General features: G+C 28.4%; 1 protein-coding gene across 1 annotated transcript; it reads left to right on the forward strand.

Annotated features, from left to right (window-relative positions):
- The first annotated feature begins 1535 nt into the window (after nucleotides 1-1535).
- LOC122270093 (speckle-type POZ protein-like) lies at nucleotides 1536-7867 on the forward strand. Its single transcript, XM_043046206.2, has 2 exons — nucleotides 1536-3177; nucleotides 7679-7867. Exon 1 carries the CDS (start codon nucleotides 1710-1712, stop codon nucleotides 3165-3167), a length of 1458 nt encoding a protein of 485 aa, XP_042902140.1. The 5' UTR covers nucleotides 1536-1709; the 3' UTR covers nucleotides 3168-3177; nucleotides 7679-7867.
- The last annotated feature ends 3853 nt before the right edge of the window (nucleotides 7868-11720 follow it).

Below are 11720 nucleotides of genomic sequence, written 5' to 3' on the forward strand. Positions count from 1 at the left end.
AAAAAAAAAAAAAAAAAAAAAAAAAAAAAAAAAAAAAAAAAAAAAAAAAAAAAAAAAAGCACCAGGCACACCCATGTTATTGATTAAGAAGCAATAAATCCATAGTTACTTTACTTATTATTTCTACTTACTTATAATTACTTATTATTTCATAAATATTAAGGTATTTATATTTCAACATTAATATATTTTTCATAAAACTATTGTTCTACTATGTACTATTACTTTAATAAACGTTCAAAATCATAAAATAAATGTACAAACACAGTATCTAACAGAGTTTTATTTTAATTAACAGTAAATTACTTTTATAGGGGGTCGATGGAGATTTCGAAAAATTATGTAGGGGTCGATGATCAAAAAAGTTTAGCAAACCCTGATCTAAAGTAAGAACTGGTTGGTCTGTAATCACGAAAGTGACCAAAATTTTGAACTGGCAAATAATAAAACAAACCGCCATAAATAACTTTTGATCTAATGAGCGGAACTTCACTTTCTAGGACAATCTTAAAGGTTTCAAGGTCTGACCTCGAATATGCTAATTAATAAGTGCATACGATATTTTAAGCTACGAAATCGGACACAAAAACGTACTTTCTCTGAATAAACATGCCTTTTTATTTATTTTTTACAAATTCAGATTTCTGACTGTTAAGATATAGGAGCAGACGCAGACACAATCTGGGAAATTGGGTGGAACAATTTTGTTCAGGAAAAAGGTATGGAATGAACCCCTATATGTTAATTTTCCTTTTGCGTATTTTGCTATATCTCGAGAATTTTTTTGAGCGACTTGAAATGGTTTTGAACATAATTGTAAAATTCACTAACCCAAAAATGCAAAAAAAAATCATGCAAAAAGAAAAAAAACTCAGATTGTGTTCTAAAATAAGGAGCCGCAATCTGGAGTATATATGATCCCAAAAGTTTGGCCAGGAGAGCGAACGATATCTTTATTTATTTTTATCTCCAGGAACTTTTAAGCTAGTTGAAATTTTTTTATACGCAATAAGAAAATTGGTTTATCCAAAGACAATTATTTACAAAAATGAATAATAGTCGAAAAAAATTATAAATTGCAAGGTATACAATTTTTTACATCATTTTAAAGCAATGGCAAATATATTTATATGCCAAAATGCAACATTTGGACGAAATCGTTTGAATAATTCCCGACCAATGGAACTTAAATTTTTTTTTTCAATTTAAAAAAAAAAATATATATATATATTACTTATTTGACCTTAAAAATCTAGCTTTCATATTGACTCTGTCTGCGGGTGTCCGTGTTTATTAGTAATATTTGAGACTCACCAAATCTGCATTATTGCTCTTACTTTTCATTCTTCCTTTTTTAAATTGTTACTCTTCTTGAAAATTATCTTTGGATATCTATATTCTAATCTACAACATCATTCATGTCACCTTCCTTGACCTTCCACCTGTTAAACTTGATTGTTAAAAGGATCCCCCATTACTCCCAGAAACATATCTCTTCTTATCTATTTTTCGTATTGTTCCCTAAAATCTGGTATTTGTCAAAGAGGGTGGTCAGAACCGAGTAGTTCGCTTGGTCTGTTTTTCTCACTATACATGTTTCATTTCTTACTCCCTACATTTCTTGGAGTCACTTGCCGCAGAATTTGTTGAATATTGTGTGGATTAATAATTGTAGCTCTTCAAATTGGTTCTTTAAGAAGTAGTTAGTGATGGCTGAACGGATAAGTTATTTTTTCCGATGGGAAATTGAAAATTATTCTTCTTGCTATTATGAAAGCTGGAATAAATGTCCCAAAAGTCCAGTTTTTACTCCTGCAAATTTTGGCGGAAGCAAATGGTACATGACACTTATACCTCCACTTAAAACAAAAGAACCAGATGAAGACATTTTGTTTTGTTATTTGCACAGAAATGACATTGATGCGGCTGATGAGGAAGTATCAATTGCTTTCATATTTCAACTAATTGGTGAAAGTGGCAATATAATACACACTAAAGGTTGTAGTTCTTTCAGGTTTAAGAGAGTATTTAAAAGAAAGTGCTCTGATTGGCAAGCTTTTCAATGTGGGCAGATAGCTAAAGACAGTTTGACCTGGAACAAGGACATCTTAACCATCCAGTGCCAGATGTACACCATGCAGGAACGACCAAGCAGTGTAGCCCGAACTAAAATAGAGGTGGATAGAGCCAGTTTTATTTGGCAAATAAACTTACCCGAAAGTAAATCTTTTTTAATGGATCGAATATTTTCTTTGTCAGAAACATCATTGTACGAAATATCTGCGACTGATGCTCCAAATGGCTTTATAGAATTAAGAGTACGTAAATTAAAAGGTGAGTCATCCTCAACTAGACTTTTAAACGGCAAAATATCATTTTTAAACCATGAAGGAGAAAAGATTTTATGGCAAAATGTCCAACATTTGTTCCCTTCTAATTACAAAAATGACGTATGGGTGCTTCCTTCTTTTATCGCCAGAAGAACGATTATAAATGATAAAAATAACCAAGTGAATTGTGTTGCTTTGTTTTGCGAGTTTTCCGCACCCAATGGTAATGTACTATCTGATATCGTCAGCATAAACGATCCTAGCTCAATGAAGTTGAGTAATGTTCTAACTATGAGAGGCGATCTCGTAAAAATGTTTGCAGACCAGGAACATTCTGATGTGGAGCTAAAAGCTGAGAACATGAGTTTACCTGCGCATAAATTTCTTCTCTCAGCGCGATCACCTGTGTTTCGCGCCATGTTCCACCACAAGGACATGCTCGAAAATGAATCTAATGTCGTGGAAATCTCAGACGTTGATTCCAAGACATTGAAATCTTTCCTGGAATTCTTGTATACAGGATCAGTAGATATTATTGATGACGAAAGTGCTTTAGGATTGCTGATAATTGCCGATAAGTATCAAGTTCTTTCTTTAATAGATACATGTTCTAGGTTTGCTCTATCAGCTCTGTCTTTGGAAAATGCATGCGAAATTCTGTATTTATCTGATCTATTGAATCTCAAGCTTCTCAGAGACAATGCAGTTGATTTCGTAGTAAAACATTTCAATGAAATCTCTAAATCCTGTGATTGGTCTGAATATATTGAGAAGAATCCATCCCTTGTATTTGAAATACTTTCACACCTGATGAAGGATTTGGGAATTGTTCCATAGAAAATATAAAGTAAATTGAACTTTGTATTTATGTACTTATCGAAATAGGAATGAATAAATCCTAGTATTAGTTGCATAAACTGTTAATTCCATTTATTTACTATTAACAAAGCGTTAATATATTTATTTAGGACAGAGCCGTTTTTAAGGGTGGCCCAGGGCCCCGAGTTCTGATAGGGTCCTTGAAAAGTCTGAAACCCCATTGCATTATTTTTTTTAAATTCTAACTCATTTATTATTTATAACTGAAGTTTTGGTTCCGGGGGTGTTTCACCGAACATACCACCTGTGGTCTTTACCCCCACCCCAACAGAATGAAAGGAACTCCTGATGTAGGTATACTGACATCGAACACAAGTACATGGGTTAACATAAGATTGATTTTTGTAAAAAATCTCGCCAGTGATATGTTTGTAAACTACACCGTCCCTCTTACACACGAATTAGCTGGGCATGCTCGACAAATCGAAACCAAAAATCGAAATACTAGATGAGTTGTGACTAGTATTGATAGCACTGGTCTAATAACTAGTTTTACTCAATATCCACAACCTCTAGTGAGTTGTGGTGTTTCTTTATTGTAATTTGTTCCTTTTTTTATTTGATTTTTATAAGTTGTAATAATTCATAACATTCTGTCTCTTTGCAGAAAAATCGGAAATTCGCAAATTTTATAACACATTTTTTTTTTCCGAATTTTTGAGAGATTTGTAAACTTTAAAATTTAAAAAAAAAAACCTAATATGTTCTTAAAAATTAATTCTTTACATCAGTCTGAAATTCAAATACTTATAATAACTTATATACTTATAAAATTTAAAAAAAACACAATTTATGTATTTACAAAAAATAAATAAATAAAATAAAATAAGGAACATTTTAGTGCGCAATCTGAGCTGCCCAAAACATTAAATTTCATATAAAGCACAAGAAATTGGAAAATGATAATAATAATTGCTGAGATATAATCTCATTATTATTTGTTAGCGTTCAATTAGTTTGTAAAAAGCGTTTTCCTGGTTTTCATTTGTACGTAATGGAAATTCTAATTATTTTCATTCAAAAAGTCTTTCAAAATGTGATTTTACTCCTCTATTTCAATTACAAGTTATTTTGATATCTGCGTTGCGTACAAAAAATAAGAAGAGCATATCACAGCATTTACTAAGATGATAGGCTATATATCAAGGATGATAAAAGAAAATATTGATTATTAAAAAATAATTTCATTGCTATAATAAACATTGAGAGGAAATCCTATTATATATAGGTTAACATTTTGGTTATATATAGGTAATAATATATAGGTTACTGCAATAGCTTTTATAAATATGATATTACTCTGATACTTAAATTGCAAGTTACTTTGATTTTTGAATCCTTTTAAAAGTTAGAATTATAAGAAAAGTGTCTCACAACATTCGCTAAAATGGCAGATTGTCTGTCAAGGATGCTAAAAGTTAATTAATGGTTAAAAAATAATTTCATTGCGATAATGAATATTTAGCTAGAATCCTATTACCGTTCAGCAATCTAAAAGACTTTTTCGTGGTTTTCTTTTGTATGTAACGCAACATTTGATTTGTCTAAAATTTAATTTAATTTTAAATAATATATAGGTTATTACAATAGCTTTTATAAATATGATATTATTCTGATACTTAAACTGCAAGTTACTTTGATTTCTGGGTCGTGTTAAAAATTAAAAATATAAGAAAAGTGTTTCACAACGCAAAGTGTGCCTTGCATGTAATGCAAAATTTGATTATTTTTATTTAGTCTTAATTGAAATAAGTTATTCTTATAACTTTAATGATTATGATTGTACTCCAAGTAACTTATGAGTCATTTTGATTTCTGGGTTGAATTAAAAATAATATGGACGTTTCCTTATATTCACAAAGATGATAAACCATCTATCAAGGATGAGAAAAAAATTGATTATTTAAAAATAACTTCTTTTAGATTAAGAATATTTGCCTGGAATACCTATTACCGATAAAAGCAATCTGAAAGACATTTTTGTAGTTTTCTTTATCATGTAACGCAAAATTTGATAATTTTATTTTATTTAAAATAGGTCATTTTTATAGCCTTCATAAGTATATAATTGTATTTCGATACTTAAATTGTGGCTTATTTTGTTTTACTGGTTGAGTTAAAAAGAAGAGCTTTTCGTTTATATTCAGCAAGTTGATACATTATCTGTTTCATAATTTTATAACCGTCGTCGAACAGCTGACTTAATTTTGTGTTTACTCCTACTGATGCTGAACTCCGTAAATGCAATTTTAAATCCAATCCAGAAGACAAGGAGTGTCCTGTTTCAAGTATTGAGAGAAATTTGCCTCCATGGAGGACTTCTTGATTAAAGTAACCAGCATTTGCGTTACATGGAGAGGTAAACCACGAAAACCTCCCACGGTTAGCCTGACCTCAAGGAGACTCCTGATCTTCTGAGCCACAACGGCTAGGCCCGATTAATAATAAAAAATGGTTGCTTATAAAAAATAATTTCATTGAGATAAGGATGAACATTTAGTTGAAATCCTATTACCGCAAAGCAATCTGAAAAACATTTTCGTGGTTTTCCTTAGCGTGTAACGCAAAATTTGATTATTTTAATTTCTATTTAATCTTGGTTAAACTAAAATATTTTAATAACTTTTATAAACATTGTTTCACTCCGATATTTAAATTGCGCGTTACTTTGATTTTTGGGATGAGTTTAAAATTACAAAAAATATGAAGAGCTTCTCGTTTTATTCACCAAAATAATCCGCTGTCTGTCAAAGACACTGAAAAAATGATTTATTGCTTAGAAAAAAACATTCATAAAGGCAGCAATGTTTAAATATTTACATAATATATATATATACATAATATTATTATATATACATAAGTATGTTTAGTTAGTGTTCCTCTGCTAGCACAGCAACCCGGCCGTCCCGGTGATTATCGCTCGTAACGGGTTGCTCATTGTGTAAATTAGCTGGTATGTGGCTCACCCAGTTCGGTTACTCCTTCCCCGGGTTTGCCACATCCTGGTGTTATGATTTGTGTGTGTTTGTGTTGTTTATGTTTTAAAATATTTTGATATTATACAGTCAGAGCTCAAAAAAGCTGTGACAGGGCTATAGTTAGTATTGTCCTTAATAATATCATTGTTAAGCAGGACGTTAAAATCAGAGGTTGTACATTTAGTTGCTTNAGGGAGTGTGGATGTGAACTGTTATCAATACCAGCCTACATTTAAATAAACCTGTTTAGAACGTCTGATGGCTTACGACTGCATTATTTCAAGCTAAATACAACACTGATAACAGGGATGTAGCCCTGTTATTACATATATATAATATAAAATCATAGAAGTCTGACACCGTTTTCCATTGTTGTCGGCAACTGTGAATAATTAAATCAGTTTTCCATAATTCCTCCTTCACCGTTTTAACATAGTAAAATCAATTTTCTTTTTGAGTTATCTGAAGTTAAGAAGAGGTTTGTTCTTTTAATTGAATATTGTTGCTTTGTTGAAATAATACATTTCTGCATTTCTTTGGGGAGGAAGTTTTATTGTAATTTGTTCAGTTGGCGTTTATTTATTCGTATATTTATTTTTAAACTTAGAGTCAAAACACATTAAAGATATATTTTTTTTATTTCTTAATTTTTTGTAAATTTTTATTTTTAATTACTTATTTTTTGCTTAGTATTTTTGGTTGAAATAATTCTTATTGTTCTTTTGGTCTTATAATATAAAGAATTTTTGTCACATTTGATATTGAATATTTATGCGAATTTAATGATTAATTTTTTTAAATCTCATACTTCACTTTTACCTCCTATAATGCAGCCAATAGTATGAATCAAGTATCAACTCACCATCTGTATCAATCTGGTTTTATAGTTAAATTTTTAACAGGTTCAGTTTTTTTCAGACACAGTTAGACTTTCGTAGCATAATAGGCCTCGGCATTTCTTTTTAAGTTAATTATTCAATTGATTTTGACAAGAATTTTTTTAAACATTTTGAAGTATTTTTTTTAATGTTTTGTCTGCATTCGATATTTGTTACGTTTTGTACGTCACTAGCCAATGCTTTCTTTCTTTTTTTTTTAAATTTCATTTTATTTATTTATTTACTAACTTACTTTCGAAGAGTTTATTATGAGCACTTAAAAGAAAGAAGAGAAAAAAGAAAAAAACTTACACCCTAGTTGTTTGTTCTCATATACTATAAAATAATAAAAAATTGGAGAAAAAAACTTTAGAAATTATAATTAAAAGAAAAAATCTTAAACAAAAAAAATAAATTAAATGAAAAATCTTTTATAAATTAAATTATTTAACTTAATTTGAATCAATGCCAGTTTGAAATATTTTAAATTAATGCCTGTTTGAAAGCCTATTCAACCAGCATAAAAAAATGTATGTATGCATGTTTTTTTTTATTGTATTTATTTATTTTTTTATTTACTTATTATTATTATTATTATATTTTTTTTTTTCAGAATGCTGATAATAGGCAATCATTGCAATCAAGTCCTATTTGAAATAATATAAAATGATTCCATGGAAACATGCGGACCAACCACAGAGCAAAAACATGAAAAAAATAAAAGAAATATACTTTCTATTGTTATCATATTTTATTTTCATGGAATGTTCTTTATATCAGAACTTAAACACCAACATAAATAAAATAGGAAAATTGTAAATAATATAAAGTGTATATTATTTTGATAAATTTTAAGGATTTAGTATAATGTTATTAGAAAAATATAAGTAAAAAAAATATTAAGCATTTAATTCTTATAAAATTTTGTGTAACGTAACTTCTTATTTCTTATTTAAAAAAAAATTTTAAAATTTTTTTTTCATTTGCTGTTTTATTTTGTGTAACGTAACTTCTTATTTCTTATTTAAAAATTTTTTTTCATTTGCTGTTTTATTTTAAGTTGAATACATGAGACACCAGATGGTAGAATTCAGAAAAAATATTTATTTATTTATTTTTTTATTAATAAAGAAAGCAAGAATGTATTTTACAGTAAATACAGTTAAACATATCTTTCACACTTTTTGCTATTTAAGTATGCAAAAAATTATAACATTTTAAAAGTACTTTTTCTCAATTAATATTAAAAAAAAGAGAAATATAAATATAATGTAAAAAAACAAAAATAGTTAAGAGGTAAATACAATAATTTTTTTTTAGAAAATTAAAAGCTGAAAATCTATGTAACTGTTTAATTGTTCTTTGCTAAACTAGTTCCACTACATTTCTAAAATTATAATGTTTTGAGTTATCAAATTTATTGTGAGTTATATTTGCTAAGGAAATTTACTAGAAAATTTTTTTTAATGAATTTTTATTAAAATGATTGAGATAAAATATACTGTCAGTGCAAAAGCATATTTTAAGTGTTTTCCCCCTAATATCGTTCTTATAAAACTGTGAACATACCTTATCTGGTGAGGAAAATATTTTATTACGCTCTTCGCGTTTTGTTATTTTTGAAACAACACGTTAAATACTTTTTATAACTGTTTAAATATTTAAACTTTTTTTTTATAAAAGTATTTATAATTTGGATATTGTTATAAAATTAAACAAACTACAACAATTTTGCAAACTAGATGGCGCCATTTCCTTCTTCCTGCCTTTAACTTATTTCGTTTCAACATGAAGCGCTATCTACTTATCTATTTCTAAAATATTTATAATAGAAAAAAATTTAAGTACTAAATTGTGCACACTCGCCAAGTTTATTTTAAAACTTAATTAGTTAATGTAAATTTTAAATTTTTATCTATTATGCGACTGAATTTCATTCAGAAAAATCAAAAGAGTCAATCCATACAATTTCAATCAACATTTTCATTCTAAAAAAATCGTGAAAAATAAAACAAAAGAAAAACAGAGTAGTGCTTTGATGGGCTTAAATTGACATTGAATCGGGGGGGTGAGAATATTATCAAAATTTGAGGATTTAGGAGAAAAGAATTAAAAGCATCAAAATCCAGACTTTTAGGCAGTTCCTTCACTTTTTACCTATCAACCTATCAGAATCAAGAAAGTTCTTATAGCATTTTAAATCTCGCCTTCCTCGATAATGGTTTATTAAGTTTTTGTTTTTCTTCACATACACAGTTATTTGAGACATTAATGCAAAATTATAATAATACAAGAATCTGAAGTAATTCAAGAATATAAAATAAAATGTAAAATTATATTCTTGACAAATTAGCAAATGATAGGGAGAAAAAAAAAACTGTTTAAAAATCCTCTATAGGCAAAGTAAAGAGCGAAAGTTATAAGAACTTACTGAACATCTTTATGAAAAAATATTGGCCTCAGATAATTTTCTTTTAATTCTGCAATATTTAGATATTATTGCTTTTATATATATCAGAAATCTTTCTTCGCCTTCACCATCATTAATGAAAAGGAATTTTTAGCCACATGTCGTGTTATGCCACTTTTCTGTTAGATGAATTTTATCAATAGAATGTGTCATGACAGGCATTGTGGCATGTCTGGTCCTGTACATTTTATTTTCCTATAGTGCAGAATCTGAGTAATGCATGTTTTCCAACTGCTTCACTATAAAATTAAACTAAGTAAAAATTAATTTCAAGCTATTAAGAAATAAAAATAAACCTCGGACCACCTAAAGTAAGAACTAGTTGGATGGTCTTGTAATCACGAAAGTGACCAAAATTTTGAACTGTTCTCCTGCCTAAACTTTTGGCGATCATTTTCCGGATTGCGGCGCTTTATTTACAAGGTCGATAAAAATACCCTCATAACAATGATATTTTAAGTTGCGAAATCAGACTAAAAGAAAATTTTGTTTTTCTGAAAAAAAAAAACATACTTTTTTTCGATGCTAAAACTTACTTTCCCTGAATATATATAAGTTTTTTCTACACAAAAACGTAATTTCTTTGAAGAAACAGACCTTTTTTCGACTGAAAAACGTAATTTTAATGAACAAATTTACCTTTTATCAGCACCAAAACGTACTTTGATTTATATAAACATATTTTTTTCGACTAAAAAACGTATTTTGTCTGAAAAAACATACTTTTTTCTTGACTAAAAAATATACTTCCTCTGAATAACATACTTTATTTTTCGACTCAAAATCATATTTTTCCTGAATAAGCATACTTCGACTTTAAAAATATGGGAACTGCAATCTGGAAAATATGGTTGAGGCACTCAATTATGAAACCTGTTTATATGAAGGTAATTCTTCGCTGAAAATTATTTGTTATTTTTTTATTATTGAAGTTACTAAAAATGATTGAAAATTGTTTTTGTTTTTAAGCGTGTAAATCTTTAATCCAATTGAATACGCGTAATTTTAAATCATGAAATTCAAAATTTTATGGAAATTGGTCAAATAGTTCATGAAATCGGAAGATTAAAAATCACGAGCATTTCTTTTCCCTCCTATGCACAAGAAAGACAGCGTTTGAATATAATTCTAAATGAAATTATTTTTACTTCATTATTTTTTATTATTCTCAATTCAGAAGAGAAAAATCATGAGCGTTTCATTCCCTTCCTATAGGCGAGAAAGACATCGTTTAAATATAATTCCAGATGGAAAAGAAAAAAAAGAATCTTTCAAAAATTTTTGAACAACGGAAAAGCACGATTTTTTTAATTTAATTATTCTCAAATCAGAAGAGAAAAGTCACGAGCATTTCTTTTCCCTCCTATGCACGAGAAAGACAACGTTTGAATATAATTCTAGATGAAATTATTTTTACTTCATTATTTTTTTATTATTCTCAATTCAGAGTGAGCGCTTCATTCCCCTCCTATACGCGAGAAAGACATCGTTTAAATATAATTCCAGATGGAAAAAAAAGAAAAAAAAAAGAATCTTTCAAAAATTTCTGGACAAAGGAAAAGCACGATTTTTTTAATTTAATTGTTCTCAAATCAGAAGAGAAAAATCGCAAGCATTTCTTTAACCTCCCGTTTGAATATAATTCCAGATGAAGGAAAAAAAAAAAAAGAATCCCTCAAAAATTTTTGGACACAACTTTTTTTATTTAATTATTCTTTATTATTCTCAAATCCGAAGAGAAAAATCTAAACCATTTCTTTCCCCTACCGTTTGAATGTAATTCTGGTTGAAAAAAAAAAGAAATCTTTGTAAATTTTCTGGAGAAAAGAAAAACACAATTTTTTTTTTAACTTTATTATTTTTTATTATTCTCAAATCAGAAGAGAAAAATCGCGATAGCTTTTTTCCCCCTCCTATGCGCCAGAAAGACATCGTTTATAGTTAGTTGGAGAATATAATTCCAGATGAAGAAAAAAAAAATCCTTCAAAAATTTCAAGACAAAGGAAAAACACGATTTTTTATTTAATTATTCTTTATTATTCTCAAATCAGAAGAGAAAAATCGAAAGGGTTTCTTTCCCCTCCCGTTTGAATATAATTCTGGATGAAAAAAAATCTTTCGAAAATTTCTGGAGAAGAGAAAAACACATTTTTTTTACTTCATTATTGAGGAAAATATTTTATT

Source organism: Parasteatoda tepidariorum, chromosome 2 (genome assembly GCF_043381705.1).
Source record: "Parasteatoda tepidariorum isolate YZ-2023 chromosome 2, CAS_Ptep_4.0, whole genome shotgun sequence".
NCBI lineage: Eukaryota > Metazoa > Arthropoda > Arachnida > Araneae > Theridiidae > Parasteatoda > Parasteatoda tepidariorum.